We start from the raw sequence: 19970 nt of genomic DNA, 5'->3' as shown, positions 1-19970 counted from the left end.
ATTCCTCCACCCCTGCCCACTGTAGAAAGCGTAGACCAGAGGCACAAGCTCTCATGTTCGTAAGGGTCGGGCCGCCCCCTAAGTAAGGAAAGCTGCTCAGATTGCCCAGTGGGGAGGCCAGAAAAGTGGAGAGCTTTGAGAGCGAGGTCTCTGATTCTCATACTCCAGCTGTTTGTTTCCAGGTGGGGTGTGGGTATGGGGTTGTTAGAAGTTCTGATGTTTCAAGAAAATTAAGACAAAACAAAACATTTTTGTGATGTTTTCTGATTTTTAAAAGTTCGTGTGTGGGACAAATTGTTGTAGCTTTCCAGTTTTAATCCTCTCTAGACCTTGGCTGGTGGCTAGGGATGGCTTAGTCTAGGGCTGAAGACCCAGAGGGCGGCTCCCACCACAAGCCCTCACTGCCGGGCAGGTCACTGAGGCCGCTCTGCATCCTTTCCCCTCCCAACATCTCAGCCCAGTGCCCTTCCTCACCACCGGACGGAGTGCCCACGGGGACACACTTCGCCAGGGTCCGGAGGAACACGGGTTTCTGTGTGACTCGTGGCTGGAGCAGGAAGTGAGTGTGGAGGGGGAGCAGAGGCAGAGCTAACATAGTGCCAGGGTTTTGATTTTGGCCTTTGGGGCTGGAACTTGGAACGTTTTCCCACAGAAATAATGTACGGATGAAGCACAGGTTTTATATTATCATGGTTTTCACCCCATCACCTACATCTTTGGTTAAATAGGTTTTAAAGAGATGACTTTGATATTCAACAGCTATTTCTATTTAGCATTTTGATTTGGGGGAAAAAAGTGTTTCTAACTGCCAAAGATCTGAACTACAAAGAACCTTTTGGGTGTCTCTCTGAGTTCCATACACGCATGCTCCGTAGTCTATCACAGGGATATAATATAGATAATTCCAAACAATTTATGAGCAATGGAGAATGAAATATGAGACACCCACCCCCAGTCTGCTTTCTTTTTCTCATCCATTTATAAGATTTAAATGCCTCGAATACTTTAACAGAATTACATATTTATTCTTGGATTGAACTAGTTGGCTTTTTGAGGCATTTCAACTCATTACAGAATGCTGTAGAAGCACGAAGGAGACAGTGCCTTCAGAAGGGTTCGTTAAAGCCAGAGGCCGGCCTGGAATATCACTCACGTTAAATGCTGTGGAGGGTGGAGGTGGCACAGAACTGATGTGTCACACCCTTAGTTTCCAGGAACTAGATTGGCCTTACCTTTGGTCCTAGATCAAAACTAACAAAGCATGGTATTCACTTGTTTTCTCATAAAAATATCAAAAATCCCTAACCCTCTCCTAAAAGGTGTGCAGTTATTTTCCAGATAAAGCAAAGTGTTAAAGCACCTGTTGGTACATAGCCACGCTATAGTAGTGGGGTTTCCAATAGGAAATCGCTCTGTATTTAGTGTGAACTCGGGCAAGTCTTGTGACCTTTCTAAGCCTCAGTTACCGTATCTGTAAAATGAATGTAACACAGAGTGGTTTTGAGTATTTAATGAAATGGAGTATGTGAACTTTATAGAATCTAGCACGTAGACATTTAATATACAGTTGTTATGGTTGATATTATAATTACTTGTTTGGATCAGAGCCTTCTTGGCCATTTTAGAATTCAGCCTTTTATTTTTAATCTTTTATCTTGTGTCTTTTGTTACATATTTAACATCTTTACTAAGGCATAATTTCCATCCCCCCAAATTCAGATATACTTGAAGTATACAATTCAATAATAACTTCAGAGTTATGCAACTTTCACATTCTGAGTTTAAAACATTGTCATCACCACAAAAAGAAACTTTGTACCCATTAGCAGTCACTCACTGTTCTTCCCCTGACTCCTGCAGCCCCAGGCAACCACTGATCTGTGCTCTGTGTCCATAGTTATTTGCCTCCCTGGACATTTTATAGAAATGGAATCATACTGTATATGGTCTATTGTGACTGGCTTCTTTTACTTATTAGCAGGAGGTTTTCAAGGTTCATCTATATTGTACATCTGTTAGTACTTCAATCCTTTTTATGGCTGGTAATATTTCTCCTATTGTTGTATATTACTGCAAACACACCATTTTGTTTACCTGTTATTAACTGGTGCGCATTTGGGTTGTTTCTACTTTTTGACTCTAATGAATAATGTTGCTGTGAACATCCATGTACAAGTTTTTGTGTGGACGTAAGCTTTCATTTTCCAGGACCTGAAATGCTGGGCCATATGGTAACTCCATGTTTACCGATTTCAGGAACTGCCAAATTGTTTTTTAAACCGCCACACCATTTTACTACCTTCATCCTCACCCATACTTGTTATTTTCCGGCTTTTGTATTCTAACCTCCTGGAAGGTGCGAAGTGGTATCTCAGAATGGTTTCGATGTGCGTTTCCTTAATGACTAATGATCTTGAGCATCTTTTCAAGGGCTTTGGCCATTTGTATATATCTTCTTTGGAAAAATGTGTAGTCACATTCTTTTCCCATTTTGTAGTTGGGCCAATTGTCCTTTATTGTGGAGTTGTAAGAGTTCTTTAAATATTCTTGATCCAAGTCCCTTATCAGGTATATGATTTACAAGTATTTTAACCCATTTTGTGGCTTATCTTGATATTACTTTTGTTAACATAAGTCTGGACTTGTATATATTTAATGCTTCTGTGCCCTGTTGACTGATTTGCACACACTCTCCTTCCAGCCTCTGTTTCTCTACCTGGCTCTGCAGTCTGTCCACGAGCCCCTCCAGGTCCCCGAGGAATACCTGAAACCTTATGACTTTATCCAAGACAAGAACAGGCATCGCTATGCAGGGATGGTGTCCCTTATGGATGAAGCAGTGGGAAATGTCACCGCAGCCTTAAAAAGCCATGGGCTCTGGAACAACACAGTGTTCATCTTCTCCACAGGTAAGCCTGTCAATAAGAAAATCATCCCTTGGCAGAGCTTAGGACATGGTGTTCGATAAATGGAATGAAGACAGATGGGAGCACTTAGCAGTTCCTTATTAAAATAGATGCTAACTGCAGGAGTGGAGACATGATCATAATGCAGAGAGAGATGTGTCTAAGGAAAAAGAATTATGGGCTCCCCACCTTTTCTTCAAATATCAGAATGTTCGAGGAGTATGCTTGAAAACAAGTGCTTTCTGAGAAAGTATGAGTGGGCATCACTCGTACGCAGCGCATCCGGGCAGTGAATCCTCGAACTGGCTTGTTCTCGGCAATGTGAACGACCAGGCTCTATCAGTAGGACTGTTGCTGACCCCGGCGGGACAGGGGGTCTCTGTATCAGTGCAAAGAGGCAGATTGTAACATTGTAAAGGCGGATAAGAAATGGAGTGATTTAAATCTAGGTTGGTGTCTCTAAGTATGGATTTTTTAATATTAAAATTTTATGACAATCAAAGTATTCCATGTGGATTGTAGGGGAAAAACAAGAAGAAAGTTTATGAAAATTGTTTTTATTTTGGCGATGTCATTCTGACTTCTAATCTATTATATATGTGATCCCCACCCCACTCCCCATATTAGACAGTTTTCTGTGATTGCCCGACAGTGTGCTTTGGGTGTCGATCTTGGTTTGTTCATTATGTTGAGTACTCAGCACTTTCCATCTGAAATCGCAGATCCTTTTTCATGGGAAATTTTCTCATATTATTTATTTCAGAATTGTTTGGCCCTCCATCCCACCTTTCTCCTAGCCTGCTTTGACAAAACACCTGTTATTTGGATGTTGGATCAATCCTCTAGTTTTGTCATTTTTTTTACTCTCTGATTTTTTTACATTTTGCTTCTACTTGGGGAGTTTTCTTACTGTTTTGTAACTATTCTGTTGAATTCATTGCAACTACAATTGTTTTTAATTATCAAAAATTCCTTCTTGTTTTCCCATAATTCTTTTTTTGTGAAGTTTTGTTTTCACTTAATGGATGTAACAATGTATTTCTCCAGAGCCTGTGCTCTTAGTCATTTTGTGTGTGTGTGTTTGCACACACATGCATAAAAATACCTGTATTTTTAAGTTTGCTGTTACTCCCAGCATTGTCTTTCTTCCTTCTAAAGTTGCTTGTATCTCTGCTTTGGTCTGCCTTTCACGAAGGAGGCTTTCTCAGATCTCTTGTGTTGCTTGGCCAAAACCTGAAAATTTAACAGGGGACTGTACAATGGGGTCAAGGTTTGTAATCTGGGGAGTTTTACTGGGAAGTGACTGTGTAAGGGGTATGAAGTGGTATGTTGAGGAATTAATCTGGTTAGTCCACTCAGGGGGTTGTTTTGCTTTTAATCAGGCATGGTTATTGAATCTAGCATGTATAGTGTGCTGCTCACTATGAGCAGGACATAGTTCTAAGTGCTTTACATGAATTAGTTCAGTTAATCCTCCCAGCAGTTCTTTTGCAGATGTGAGAACTGAAGCACAAAAAGGCTGAGTTAACTTGCCCAAGGTCACACAGCCAGGCAGAGCCAGGCATCACCCTTTCTGGCTCCACTGGAGTCTCCTGTCTTTGAGTTGCCGCAAGTGATGACCTGGGTGCTCTAAACAGACCTCGTGGTATAGCAGAGCTCTCTCCACGGTGTGCTGCAGTACCAAGTTGTCCAGGAGCCTGGCAGTCCAGGCCAGGGGCTGCTCTGAGCAGCCTCGTGCGGCTGCTTAGTGCTGTGCACACATTCTAGTTTTCCAAATGGGCCTTGTGGTGAAAAGGGGTTGCTATACGATGACATTTGTTTTTTCCCCTCAAACTTACTCTTCAGAGAAGAGGGAGACATCTTATACACAAATCCTTACATGATCTCTTATATTCTGAGAGTCATTCTCAATTGTCTTTATTTTGAACAGCCTGGTGAAAGCACATTGATCAGTGTTGGTATTGAAAGCATATGGAGATTACTCAATAAAAAAATCAATAAAAAAGAGGCCAAGAGCCCTGGCTGGTGTAGCTCAGTGGATTGAGCTTGGGTCTGGGAACCAAACAACCGTGGTTTGATTCCCAGTCAGGTCACATGCCTGGGTTGCAGACCAGTTCCCAGCAGGGGACCCATGAAAGGCAACCATACACTGATATTTCTCTCCCTCTCTCCTTCCCTTCCCCTTAAAAGATAAATAAATAAAAATTTTTAAAAAGAGGCCAAGAAATTTAATACTGATTTAGTAAGTATTCCTGGGAAGTAATCTCACAATCATAAGCATTGGAAGTGATGAGTTTATCAAACAAGTCTGTGTCGTCGAGACAGCAGTGACACACTTGGGAGGTAACTGATTTCCTGGAGGAAAGGTGGGCTCGTGCGAGCTGGTCACACACAGACTGAAAGGAGCCCAGACAGAAGTGAGGATGGCCGCTCTGGGAAACCGAAACGTCTCACGGTGGCCCCTGTGCCAGCAGATGGGTATCAAGTAGGCATGGGAAGAGGTGGAATACAATTTTTTTGTGATGTGTGAAAATGGGAGGGGGAAGCTATGGTTTAAGATCACTTATTATAGGATTTCAAAAAAAAACAATAGTTATGTGCACATAACTATTTTAAATAGACATTTCACTGTTTCATAAACATCTGTATTATATTTAGTCAAGTCAGCAAAAATGGTTTTGGGTGCTTTTTACTAGGAAAATGGGGATTGCCTTATAAAAAGGTTGTCTCATATTCTGACACTATGATTTATTAATAGATATATTAATCGTGGACCATCTTTTCTTCTTGGGCTAAATCCAACTTGATCATGTATATGCATTTTTATTATTCTGCTGAATTCAATTTGCTAGAGATTTAGGATTTTGGTATTAATTCAGAAATGAAAAGTAGGGTTGGTGGCTTTTTCCTCTCTGTCAGGTTTTGTCATCTTGGTTATCCTCACATAATACAATAGTTTGGGCCCTGGCCCTTGTGGCTTAGATGGTTGGAGCATTGTCCCATACACAGAAAGTTTGTGGGTTCAATTCCCAGTCACGGCACATGCCTAGGTGGCAGGTTTGATCCTTGGGGACACATACAAGAGGCTATCAGTTGACGTTTCTCCCTCACATCGATGTTCCTCTCTTGATCTCTCCCTCCCTCCTCCTCTTTCTAAATTCAATAGGCATGTCCTTGGGTGAGGATAAAGAAAATAGTTTGGGTGGTTTTTCCATTGTTTTTTTTTCTGTGCTCTGGTACAGTATACAGATTGTTTGAAAGATCTTTCTGGTTAAGCTGGTCCCTGAAACCTTTTCTTGAGGCTTTTTTCTTTTAATTATCTCCATAGTTTAGATGTTTTGCTGAATTATATCTAGGTGTGGGTCTTTAAAATATTTTAAAATTAATTTTGCCTGAAATGCAGTGAGCCCTTTGATCTGCCTGCCGAGATTATTTTTCACTACAGGAAGTTTGCCTTGTTCATATTTTAGTTTATTGCTTTTGTTCTGCCTGATTTATTTCTCAAAAATATCTTTAATTAGTGGGCTGAATCACTGACTCAGCATTTCTCTCATCATTTTCAGCTTTTTGTCCTTTTTCTCAGTCTTCTGGAGTGCCTCTGCATTACCAGCTAGACGTTTTGCAATTTTAATTCTGCTCTTTAACATCTCCGATGTAGGTTAGTGTGGATTTTGCTTTTAGTTTCTGTGTCTGTCTCAGTGACTTCTCTTTTCTTCTGAGGTTGTTGGTAATAAAAATGGCTACTGTTTAAGAAATATTTACTCCATGCCCAGGCCCTGTGCTCTGCCTGTACTTTCTCTGTACTGGCCATGCTGTAGGCGTTAAAGCTCAATGTAACCTTGTGAAATAGGTTTCTTTATCCCCATTTTATAAATGAAGAAATCAAAATTAAAGAGGTTAAGTGATTTTCCTAAGACCACTGCTATGGTCTGAATGTTTTTGGTCACCCCAAATTCACATGTTGGAATGCTGACATCCAATATGAGGTGTTAGAAGGTGGGGCCTTTAGCAGGTGCTACGCCTGAGGGTGGAGCCCTCATGAGTGAGGTGAGTATTTTTATAAGAGACCCCAGAGAGAATGCCTAGCAGCCCTCCTCCTTGTGAGGACACAGCAAGAAGGCATTGGCTCTGAACCAGGAAGAGTTCCTCACCAAAAGGCAACCATGCTGGTCTTGATCTTGGACTTCCCACCTCTAGGACTGTGAGAACTATTCTGCTGTTTGTAAGCTAACCAGCCTGTGGTATTTTTGCTATAGCAGCTCAAATGGACCAGGAGCGCCACCACTCTCTAACAGATGGAAGAGCCAGAATTTAAAGCCAGATCTTGACGTCATACCTATTAACCCTAAGCAGTTGTGTACTTGCTTTTCATCTTTTTTCCCTTTTCCACATCCCATTGTCCTTTTTGTCTACTTTTGGCTTTATTCACTTCTGTTGGTAGGACTAATGTTTTCCGTAATAGAGCTTTTCTAAAATCTTTATTTCTATAATAAATCATTACCAGCTATATATTCTTACTCTGAATATAGCAGTGAAGGATCTGTCCGCACAGTGTGCCTGGTCATCTCTTGGCCTGTGGTCACTGGTCCCTGGTTAATCCCTTCTCAGAGCTATAGCTTGAGGTCAGGTTGAGGCACACTACTCACTCATTTCCCAGTGGGCTGTAGGCATCACGTCTCCCATTCTCTACTGAACCGGATGACCTGCTTTTGGCTCTTTTGGCTGCCTGCTTCTCCGACACGCTAAAACGGCCCCAGCATGCACTGCTGCCAGACTCATCCTATTTCCATACCCTCAGGGCTCTACTTTTGGGGTCACTTCCCAAGATACAGTGTGTCGCCCTGTCAGACTCCTGTTGTCTGTATTTTTCCTGGGAGTTTTGATCTCCAACTGCACGTAGAAAGTTGGAAGAGGTGATATTCTCCGGTCCTGTCCGAAGTTAGCATGTCCCTGCCAGGCTGCCTCCCTGCCTCTGTTCATGTCGCAGGTGTGACTTTGTGTCAGGCAAACTGGGTCGGCCAGCCCTTGTTTGCTCGGTCCAGCTACTTTAGCCTTACAGCTCATGGAAATTTCTCCAAGCTTCTGACATTGTAGGTTTGTCTGTCAGCCTTGGTTTCTCACCTCATGCTGAGCTCTCATCTTATTCTGTGTCTTTGTTATTTTAGCAGGGTGTTAGTTAAGAGAAGAGGCACTGGTCACTGTTACTAAGATGCCATTTTAACCTGAGTTCCTGTCACCAGGGCTGGTCTTTATGGTTGCTAACCTTCAGGAATCATTAAAGAAATCTGACACTGAGTGAAAAATGAGCTCAAATTACAGCCAGCTCTAGAGCAACTAAATCATGAATTAAAACTAGGAAGACTGATTCTAAAACCTTGAAAACAGAGATTGATCTCAAAGTCTTTATGCAACTGTTAACAGGCATACCTCGTTGCATTGTGGTTCGCAAATGTTACATGTTTTACAAATTGGATGACGGACCAATAAAGCGATGCTCACTTTATTGAGGTGGTCCGAAGCCAAACCCACAGTATCTCCGAGGTCTGCCTGTAATGGGGTGTGCACGTCTATGAACTCTCATCGGAGTAACACTGTCCTTACATTTAGATGAGAGTTTGCAGCGCAAAACTCAATTTGCAGTTCTTCCTCTGGAGACTCTTTCCGTGTTTGTTGACGATCTGTTTGCCTGAAGTAGAATTGAATAATGTGCTATACTAGTGTTATTAGCACCCAAGGAAACAGGAGCTGGGTCTGGCTGATCGTAGAGCAGCAATTTATTTTTCCCAGTTTTCTCACTTCACATAACACTGCTCTTCTTCGTAAGCAGAGAAACACTGGACGCACCCGAACTCACAAACCCCAGACCTGCCACTATAGAGAACCCGAGACAGACTAGCTTCTCAGTGTCATGCTTCTATTTAGTGGGAGGGAGAGGCAAAGCTTTCTTTTTTTAGGTATAAATGTTTGGGGAAGGTGACTTTTAAGAAGTCTCCTTTTATGATGAGGGAGTGTCATGAGGCTTCTCCTTCCTTGTCGTCCTCACCGAGGCACTGAAGGTGGTTTTTCTCAGGGCGCCACCTGGGGAACCACCTGCACGTGGCGCGTTTGTTAAAGATGCCCTTTGTGAGGTGATGGCTGCACAACATTGTGAATGAGCTAAATGTCACTGAGCTGCACACTAAAATCAGTAACTTTGTGTCATGTAAGTGCCTCGACTCTGTCACAGACATCCTGAATCAGAAATGCTGGGGTCGGAGCTCAGGAATCTCAGTCATTAACAAGAATCCAGGTGATTCTTTTGTACACAGAAATGTGAGAACCTGTGATCTAAGGTGACTTATTTAAACCTGGGGAATACACCTCACAAGGAATGTACGTATGTATAGTTTACATAGAAATAATTATTTAAACAGTTTGTATGTATATCATACATGTATAAGAGTATGCACACACACACAACCATATATGATATATATTTGCCAGAAACTAACTGGGGTTGAAGTTCTCTCCTAGGCAGTTTTCTCTTTCTGGGTAAGTGAACCCATTTCTAGAATCAGACTCTAAAAAAGTGAGTAAGAAAAATTCTAATTTATATTGTGCTCTGTATGCTCTTACTGCATATAAATTGCAACCTCAATAGAGTAATGTCTCTCTGCCTTTTTTCAGGTAGGGAAATGGGTGATTATTCCCACTGTTAACAAAGATTGTTTGTCTTGTCGCAAACTTAATATTCTGTTCTTCTAACACAAAGGTTGCCCTTCTCATTTCCTCTCTGATAGGATATGATCAGAGTTCAAGTCCCAGCTTTCCTGCCCATGAATTATGTAGACTCCAGCCTCAGTTTCATTATCTATTAGATACAAGTTGGCCAGTCTTTCATTCATTCATTCACACAGTCTTTCATTGCAGAGAGAAAGATAAATAGGACATAGTCCCAGCCCTTAGAAAACTCGTAGTCTAGTGAGGCAGACAAGCAAATGCATTATTGTGAGGTAATGGAAGAGTGTTTGGACGCAGGCCAGAGTGCTGGTGTACATGGTAGGAGCACCTACCAGAGCCCAGGGGTTTGGGGGGCCTTTTTGAGAGTTAAAGGCTGGGAATAGGATGGTCAGATAAATGGTGTGCAGGTGGGGAGGGGGTTGGACAGCATTCCCTGCTATGAGAGACGGATGTGCACAGGGGCAGAGCAGGTCATTTGGGCAGGTCATGTGGGAGGTCCAGTGGGGCTGGAACCCAGAGTACAAGGTGGGGAACGGGGAGTCGTGAGGCTGGAGCACGTGACCTAAGAGCTGGCTCAGGAGAGAAGGAATTGGAAGGTCCTCTGAAAGCAGCAGGGAAGCATTGAAAAGTTTTAAGTAGGATCAGATTTTCACTTTAGGATTGTTGTGGAGGGTGATTGGAGGCAGGCTGACTTTTTAGAAGGTGAGGGTGGGAAAGAGGTAGGAGGGGAGGAGGGGCTGAATAAAGGTGGAGAGAAAATTGTTGGAGACAGAAGGACAGATTTAGGAAATACGTAGGAGAGCAAGGACCAGTTGATCTCTAGGAGTGTCTATTAGTGGGAGAGGTGACGGTGCTGTAATCCTGTGCTTTCAGAACTTCCATCAGTGCTGGTAATAGCCTTTGGCAGAAGCCTACCTTCTGTTGGCAGTCGGGTGGGTGTGTTTGCACAGAGCTGGAAAGAGTGCAGCCCACAGCCTGAGTGCCCATAGAGGCCATAGAACAGGAGGTCTGTGGTGCATTTAGACAGGCTGGGAAATGTGCAGAAATGGTTTGGGTTGTCACACGGTCTTGAGGGTGAAGCCATTTTGAGGACAGGCACCTACAATGCTCAGGCCAGCCCTGCACAATGGAGACATGTCCTGCCCCAGTGGGTCAGCAGTCCACCATCGAGGAACACTGACTGGACCCTGTTCAATTTTTCACTGAAACCAATAGAGGCATTTATTACAAAGCCTAAACTTTTACCATCGATTATCTGAGCTCTCACAGAATTATATGCAGAGTATGATCTTAAACAGAGCAATAAAAAATCTTAACTAATTCTTCTAAATCTTATGTCCCTTTCTCCCTTGTATATAGAATTCCCTTAAAAACTGGTCCTGGGGAACTTCTTGGGGAACTTTAAATGTACTCATGCAACTGGCAGACTTATTAAAATATTATAGAAACTTGGTGCCAAAAACAAAGTAACCCAACTGCTGGCAAACCAGTCTCATGAGGTTCTTAAAACACTTAAATGAATTTCTACAAAGACAGGGAAGACCTGTTAAGGCAATGAGTCATATAATGTGTCCACCGTGTCTTTCTATTTGCAATTATGCCTTCATTTAACACATCTACCATGGAGGGAAATGACGACACATGGCTCAAAACTATGAGATTTTGTTTCTCCTAGTCACAAGTCAGTCCAGTTTACCCCTTTAATGTTTCCATGTCAGTGTCCATGCTGAAAGCGTATTGGATCACTTTAAAATTGTATTAGTAATAGGTAGTCATGCATTACAGGTTTATTGATTCTTCCATTGAAAAATAATAATCAATACATTCTAAAGGTCCCCAGAACAGCCTTGCATTTGCATTCTACACATCTAACCATTGAATCCAGAATCCCAATGTAAGGCAAAGATCCTTCTCATTCCCTCAATGTTGTATTATATTGCTTATTGCTTGCATGCTAAAATGTACCATACATTTGATATCATGACATTTTCAGCATGAGAAGCATGAAATAATCTTTATTTTCACATTTCTGTGAGACATGGCCTCTCTGGCCTGTGAGTTTATAAGTGGCCTCTCCTGAGTTCATAATTAGCAGCAGATACATATTGAACTGAGCATATTTATTGACCAAATTGCAAGATGCTTTTCTAATTTGCAGGGAGGAGGGAAGGGATTACTTTCTCCTCTTGTTTTGCATTCCATTTTAAAGGTTACATTTAAGATGGATCCATTTCTTATATTGTACATTCCTCTAAGAACTCACCGGAGCCAAAATTTCCTGTGAAAGTGAGAGGAATGTTAGGTTGGACAGGCTGCTCTGGAGGGTGGAGGAAGTGAAAAGTGAATTCTGGGCAGAAATCATCCTATGGCCAGAACCAGGGGCAGGGCTGAGGTAAAGCTGGGCTACCGCAAGCTGTAGGTGCAGATACACCGTGGGCAGCTGGAGGATGAAAAGGAGCTTCATAGCCTAGGAATTATTAGTTTAGGAATCAGCAAAAAGTAGATTGTATTTCATGGTTTTTGGTCCTGAGTGTTTAAAATCAACGTCATTAATGACAGATGGAAGATACAAATTTAAGTTTCAAAGGAGGTACTAATTGTCCCCTGAAAACAAAAGCTGTTTATATTCATATCTTCAAAAATGTAAAAATAAGGATTTACTCTGTAGTAGTTTTTTTCAAGGAAACAAGCAAAAAAAAAAGAGGGCTAAATTTTAGCTACAAAAGAACCCAAATAGTCTAATTCTCCCCCATTTTACACTCCAGGCGTGGGGTTCTCTTGAGGCAATGGTAACGGCTGTGCATGTGTGTGGACAATATTTGAAGCAAGGCATTTTGCTCAAAAACTAGAGAGTTCCAGGCTAGCTTTTGCTGGCGTTCTGTCCCGAATTCCTCTCTGCGTTGGGTTTCTACAACAATTACTGTGGTTTTCTGACTCCATCCGAGGCCCTTGCTTCGTGAGCCGAGGAGAGACTGCCGGCTGCTTCCTTCCCAGAGTCTGTGGAGACTTGCTTTCAATGGAGGGCCTGGGAAAGAGTGCCTGAGCACTCTCTGGGTGGCGGGCCTGCTGGGTTTATCCTCAAACAGGCTGCTTCTCCTTTGCTTTCAGAAGCATGAGGTTCCCCCCATCCCCAACCCCCTGCCCTGGCCAGGCCTAAAAACAATCAAGAAAATATATTGGAAAAAAAATCCCCATTGCTTCTCTTGCTGACTTTGGCAATTAGGTACCAAGCATCAACACAGTGTTGTATACTGAAATCCTGCCTTCCGGGCTTGTCTCCTCCTTACAGAGCAATCCTGAACCGTGTGGGGCCCTTTTCTCGTGTTTTCTTAATGAGAAAATGTTTCAGAGATCATTGGCACCACATGTTTCTCCCTTTCCCGGGGTTTTCGCTCCTAACCAACTGTAATCTCTATGATCTCTTTTGTATTTTTCTTTCACAGTATGAGCCACTTCTCATCAGCCCCTCCTAGGATGACTGTTTCAAGTATGGTGATTTTTTTATCATTCCCATCCCAGAGTGCTTTCTCATTTGTGTGGATGTTTTGAAAATAAGAATTATTTCAAAAAATTGAACAAACATTAAAAATGGCATCTACCACTGTGGAGACTACCAGACTACCAAAAAAACGTTTATCTGTGTCCTTAAAACAGCCTGTGGTCTAGTGATGTATTGTTATATACATAGACATACACAAATTAGTCACAAGTGTAAAAGTAGTGAGGGGGAGAGGAGAAGGGAGGTCTGTGTTTGGATGAGAATGCTGGCTTTACGGTCCACGTAAAATCCCACTGTGGCGTTAGGTTTGATGTTAGAAGTCCCCTCTCGAATCCAAAGGTAATAGAGCAGGCTGATTGGTGAAGCCCATTGGAAACCCAGGCCCCCCAAGTGCCCTGTGCACAGGACACACAGCTCCCATCCGTGAGTCCCTGAATGGCATAGTCAGTGTCTGTGGTGGGGTTTGGTCATCAGGCTGTCTCCAGGTGAGGTCATCTGACCAGGCGAGATAATAATGTTTTTTCTTAGTAACAGGAATTAGTGAATATGCACGATGACTGTATTTTATTTGCAGCAGTGTACTGGTTCTGAGGACACCCAAAGCTAGATAAGACAGGGTCTTAAAGGACACCTTGTGTAGTGATCCTGGCCTTTAGTCAGTATGAGGCAGAAGTCTCAGATTCCCCCAGGGGTCATGGAGGGGGCCAGGCTGGCGTGTGGTGTGTAGACATCCTTTCCCATGCCTAGGGCTCTGACACATCCCCTACATGAGTAGGACTGGGGTGTATTCTCTGACCTCCAGGCTGAAAATCACTTAGTGTAAGAAGTGCTGCTGAAGGCAGCGTGAATGGTCAAAAAACCCAAAAAGATGGAGAGCAACTAGTCCAGCAGAGAACTCAGGATGTGTTTGCAGGCGGAGGAGTGTGCCTGCATTCTAGATACGGCAGCACATCTCCACAGGTTGTGAGTGGGGGCCAGGTGGGTGGGGGCCATCGGGGGAGGCTTCCTAGAGGAGATGGGATAGGAATTAAACTGTGCTTGAATGATTGATAAGTTATCAGCGGATTATTGGAAAGACAGGGCAGGACATTTTGGGCATGGAGGGTCATCTTAGCAGATGTGGAGGAAGAGAGAAGCAAAGCTGTGTTCTGGGCACGGTGACCAGGCCAGTCCCGCCTTCCCCTCAGTGTTCAAAGGGACACACCTCTGGGTCTCACAGGACTCACCCTCCTGGAATGCTAATCACCTTTGCTTGGATGGAACACACAAGGGCAAATTAAGGAACAGAGTAGAGTTGATTTTGTGGATTTTTTTAAAGTTGAAAATCTCAGGTTTTCACTCATTTTTGATCCTTTGATGGAAGAATTTAAAATTCTTTAAAGGAGATTAACTCCATTCACAAAAAAAATCGCCCACTAATTCTGACTCAGACCTTGGGACAGAGCTGTGGTTTCCCCCGAGTGCCCGTGGGAGGAGGGACGAGGAGTCCTCACATGGGCACATGCTAAGGAGTTCACGCATGAACTCGGCTTTTATTTTTAAATTTTTAAAGATTTTATTTATTTTTAGAGAGAGGGAAAGGGAAGGAGAAAGAGGGGAGAGAAACATCAGTGTGTGGTTGCTTCTCATGCGCCCCTACTAGGGAGACTGGCCTGCAGCCCAGGCTTGTGTCCTGACTGAGAATCAAACTGGTGACCCTTTGGTTCACAGTCTGGCCCTCAATCCACTGAGCCACACCAGCCAGGGTGAGTTCACTCAGCTTTTAGAGGACCAAATGCCCACTGGAGGCCCAGGCTCTTTGGCACTGCGCTTATGTTGGCTGGCACATCTGGGTTGTGGTTACTGTGACTTCCCTTCAAGAGTGTGCCCCCCCTCCCCCCCGTCTCACACAACAGACACGAAGGACTTGTGTGCTCAGGTCTGGGCTGTGGGGTCTGCATCCTGCCTGGCGGCCTTGGCCTGCCTTGGCCTGCCTTGGCCTCCCAGGATGGTGGGATGACAGGTCTTCAGAAGCACTTCTTGGGTCTCCAGTTTCCTTTCCTTTCCTTTCCGTCCTGCTGGTCCTAAGCACTGATTTTCTGTCTCAGCTTCTCCAGCCCCGCTCACTCCCCATCCACCCCAGGTCCTTGCCCCATGCTGTTCCTTTATCTTGAGCACATTTGGATTGTGAATCATTAGGAAATTTAGATCACAGGTTCTGTTGGTCCTGGGCAAAGGCAAAGCGTTCCTCTTCAGAGCTGTACTTGCCTTTCCCAGCTTTGAGAGAAGACCACATGCAGCCTCTCACATGCAGCCTCTCCGAGCTGGAGTGGCGTCCAAGGCCAACAAGAGGCCGAATTGTTGGTCGGTGGAAGAGCCTCTAGACCTTTCTTTACCATTTCTGTTTTAATTTCCATAGTTTCTGCTAAGTGTCAGATTGACTTTCTAATAACGTTTTTTGTTATAAGACAAAGACCTTCCAAGTGTTACAGTTAATTTTCTTATACTGTGGTCATCTACTCACAAGTTAAAGGTATTAAGAATATGCCAAGAGAAACTCAGCTCATCCAGTACTGAATAGTGCACAGGCCTTCATTATTCCAGGGAGAAAAGGGCCTCTGTATCTTCACTGTCCACGGTGACTGTTGAGCATTTGCACTGTGGCTGATTTGAATGGGGATGTGCTGTGAGTGGGAAACACTGAATTTCAGAGAGTTGGTGTGAAAAAAGATTATAAAAGAGGATGTCAATAATTTGTGTATTGATTATATGTTGAAATGATAATTTTTTGTTATGTTGGGTTGAATACATTGTATTGAGATTAATCTTAACTCTTTATTTTTTAAAAATGCAGCCAGCAGAATAGTTTATGTGGCATACGTGGCTCAGATTATATTTCTCTTGGATGGTGCTGCCATAGATTGCAGCTTCACGGTGCAACAATCCGTGCCTCTTGCAAGGTGCCTGGTGAGTGTTGATTGAAGATTTTCTCTCCTAATGATCAGGGTAGGGTGGGAATAATGCATAGTGGACTGTAAGGTTCTACGAGGCAAGAGCTGTGTGTTTCTCGTACTTCCCTAGAGGTGTGAGTGGTGAGGCCATTTTGCTTAGCAGGCTCATAAACTGGCTTGGAAGGTAATTCCAGGAACAGTTTGGATCATTGACAGCATCATTGAAATAAGGATGTTTCATCCCAGTAACTTCATTGAAGGAGGTAATTCATTTGGTTGCATAAGTCTAAAATTTGAGCGTTTAAAGGAAAAGGAAGAGAAAAGAAAGGAGGGAGTCTCATTACTTGAAGTCCACACCTCTAGCATGGAGAAAGGCACTTGTACAAGGACCGTGGTCTTAGGTATTGGTTCTTTATAAATGCAGAATGCAACGTGATGAAGACACAGGAGGAAAGAAAGCTTTTTTCAGCTGTTCTAAAGAAAGCCCAAAGTAGTTCACTTGTTTGCTGAGATGTGTTAGCACTTCCTCCTCAGTACCAGAAGAAATGCTGTTACAACATGCACCATAGGACTGTGGGATCCTGGATCAGCTTATTAAAATATCTGTACTGTATAATGTATTTTCTTTGAAATTTTTATCACTAGTACTCCTATAGGTCAAAGATACTTTAGAGGCCACTGTATCCATTGTCAGCAATCTTTTCATTTTTTTAAGATGATAAAATCTTTTTGGGGGGTTGGAGGGGGACAAGTTCACTATTAGTGAAGTATTTCTCCAGGAAACAAACATGATCTTTTCCAAAAAAAGAAAACTGGGTTTTTTTAAAATTTCAAATTAAAAGTAATTTGAGGTTTGTAGCAGGATTAGGAGGATTTCCCATCTGCTCCCTGCCCCACACACCCAATGGGGGGCTGTTGTTTTTTAAGGTCTTTAAACAAATAGTGTTTGTTGTAGGGACTCCTTGTCTTCTGATCCTCTGGGGTAGATGAGAAATAATTAATTATCACCTTTTTGTAAATAGGGAGATACCCACGGAGAGGTTATTTGTTGAAAAAAAGCACAGGTGACCCGTACCAGAAATCCTTGGAAATTTAACTCTTTTATTTTCCGTTCCAGCTCCTGCCTCCGTAGTGTCGCGTAGTTGTGCCAGTTCTGACGTGTCTTTGCTCACCACAGAGCGTGCTCTTCTGAAAAGTGAGGAGGTGTGTCTCATTTTTAGGGGCACTTTTAAAAATTAAATTCTACACCACGCTTTGTTTAATGATGTAGTTATTTATAAGATGCTTAGAAAGTTAAGGGCAGTAAATCGAATTCCGATCTTGGTATTTTCCCTTCCTCCCAACAGTAATAAAAAGGGTTTCAGCATTCTTGCTTCTGGGAGGCTAAGTGGCTGTGAGGCTGTGAGACCTTCGTGATCATGTCCCCGCTGCTTAATTTGTCAGCTTACACTCCTGCAGAATTTCATCGATCTTACTGCTGTGTGTGACTAAAGACCAGGCACTTCTTCCCTCTGCAGGAGTTGTTTACTTCTCTTGTTAGACGGCTGTCCCTCTGTTGGTAATGTTTTCTCCAGTCCTGAAGCTCTAATTGAGTTGGGAGCTTCCGAAGATCACTTGTCACACTGAACACAGACAGTGGTCCTGCAGATTAGTGCACGGTCTGTGGAACCTGCGGGAATTGTACACGAGAAGGAAGTGATAATAAGGTGCTCCCAGTCTCAGTGTTCAGCAGGAAGCAGGCATCAACAGCCTCTTCCTGGGAGGCACCCTGCCGGTCAGCCAGCATTCGATTCCTTAATTAAGCAGTCTGGGCTTGAAGAACATGTGGAACCTGGAGAGTATGGTTGCCAGTGCAAAAGTAATGGGCACATATGTGTACAGTGTGTGAAGAGTAAGAAGGAAGAAACACACTTTGAAAAAGAAGTGGTTTAAAATGTTGGTATTTCAGGACAGTGCTTCGCTTTTAAAGTTGCATGCTGTCCTCTCAGCTCTGATTCAGTGTGCTCACTCCGTGAGTGCATTCTGCTCTCCCCGCTGCCACCCCATGCTCTGTTTCACGCTTCTTGGCATCCAGCACACATCACTCATCCTAGCAACTTAGTAATGGATCTAGATTTCATCCCCACTCAAAGAACACTCCAGAAGTTATTCTTACATTCTACCTTCAAAAGTCTGCCCAAATCTGTCTGATACAGCAATGCAATATGCCGCCAAAGAGTCCAGCTTCAGTCAGTGTAGAATTTCCTGGACAACCACCTACTCGACATGCTGGGAAGGGGAGAGGGTAGGAAGCCAGGTCTGGGCAAAGCCAGGAGTAGGGGGCTGAGCTGACTCCAGAAGGTTGACAAAGAGCATGGTTTATAATGACCCAGGAGACATGGCAAGTTTGAGACCCATCATGGAGAAACAGGGTAGCAGACAGTTAATGCAGAGCAGGGTCCATGTAATTAGACAAATCTGAGTTAAGACCTGCATTCTACCACTTATAACTGAGTGACTTTGGTCAGTTACTTTTATGAGCATTGGTGTTCTTATCTGCAAAATGGGGATAAAGCTTACTCACAGGATTGTTATGAGAAATAAGATAACTCACATAAAATGCCTGATACCAGGCCTGGTATAAGGTAGGAATTTAATAATTTCAGCTATCAATATTACTGCCCTATGTGGGCTTTCTCATTTTGCACTGCTTGGTGAGGACGCTGCAGCAGTCATCCCTGGGCAGTGTATTGCACACACGTGTGTCTGTGTTTAGGTTCTAAAGGTCCACATTGAAGCAGGACCCCATTCAGCCATGCTACACTGGCAGAGCCCAGCGCCCCCTAGAGGAGACGTTCACAAGGGCTGGGAAGGCCACTGGTTCCTTGCTGTGGAGGACCTGGAGTGCACATTTGGAAACCAGGTGGAAGCCCACACAAAACACCACAGTTGGGAGAGGGTGGGAGTGGGGTTACAAGAAAAGCCCTCAATATCTAGGGCTTGAGCAGAGCTGCACTGTACGTTGAAGGCCTCAGAATCTGCAAATGGGCAGGTTGGGGCAGGCAGGAGCTCTTGGCCCAATAGTCGATTTCTGTCTTTAAATAGTACTGAAGTTCTTAAAACCACTGAATGACAACACTCTGGCTCTAAGCCTCTCCCAGAATGTGAAGCGGGTGTGTTATTCTCCGTTTTCCAGATAAAGACATGGGCTTAAGGGGCAAGTGAGTGATCCGTAGTTAAAAGCAAAGCCACAGTTGCAGCCTTTGGCTCTAGTCTTTCATGTGGAAACCACACTTATTAAGACACACTTATCAGTGTCTACACCAAGGATTTCCCCAGGTGGACAAAGCTGGGAAGAATATTCAAAGCAGGGAGATAATTTTTAAAAGACACAGTGGCTGTCGTCAGTACCTCTGTCCGTCACAGCAGACCCTCCCAGCCCCACATCCTGCTGCAGCTGCTGTTCCGGTGGCAAGTTCAGAGCCGGCTTTGGTCGGCTTCTCCCACGGTGACCAGAGTGTCACCCTGAGCCCACATGTGCATCACCCAGATGTGCTGGCAGTTGTGGCCTGGTGGGCCACCCCAGCTCCCTGGGAGCTATTGCATAAGTGTGTTCCCTCTATGTTCCCGAGAGTGACAGTTCTGAGATGAATTTCCTCAGATTTCTCCAAGGGTGCCAGTGAGATGGAGCCGCTTGATAACACATCCGTGTGTGGCTTTTCCCTCCTTCCCCATTCAGCAGCCCCAGCCTCTCTATCCTACTCGCTGGGACCACTTCCAAGGTAAACTACCTGCATGCAAACTGCTGCTTTTGGCCCAGGCAGAGACAGTGTCAAAAGCATTTACTCGTAGCCCCATGTTCACACTGACTTCTATTGTCTTCACCAAGTCATAGCGTGTTAGAGCTAGAAAGACCAAGAGCCTCAGACTATACAA

At 43.6% G+C, this 19970-nt stretch overlaps 1 protein-coding gene across 2 annotated transcripts in view; it reads left to right on the top strand.

Annotated features, from left to right (window-relative positions):
* The window catches only part of ARSB (arylsulfatase B), a 140558-nt gene that overhangs the window by 29363 nt on the left and 91225 nt on the right, over nucleotides 1–19970 (top strand). For both annotated transcript variants that reach the window (XM_037032429.1, XM_037032430.1), the window contains exon 4: nucleotides 2702–2909. In XM_037032429.1, coding sequence (XP_036888324.1) covers nucleotides 2702–2909 — 208 coding nt within the window. The remainder of the gene's footprint in view (nucleotides 1–2701; nucleotides 2910–19970) is intronic.

Source organism: Sturnira hondurensis, unplaced genomic scaffold (genome assembly GCF_014824575.4).
Source record: "Sturnira hondurensis isolate 20B ecotype Veracruz unplaced genomic scaffold, ASM1482457v3 Scaffold0021354, whole genome shotgun sequence".
Taxonomy (NCBI): domain Eukaryota; kingdom Metazoa; phylum Chordata; class Mammalia; order Chiroptera; family Phyllostomidae; genus Sturnira; species Sturnira hondurensis.
Note: the sequence above shows the minus strand (reverse complement) of the source record. Positions and strands in the feature narration are given on the sequence as shown.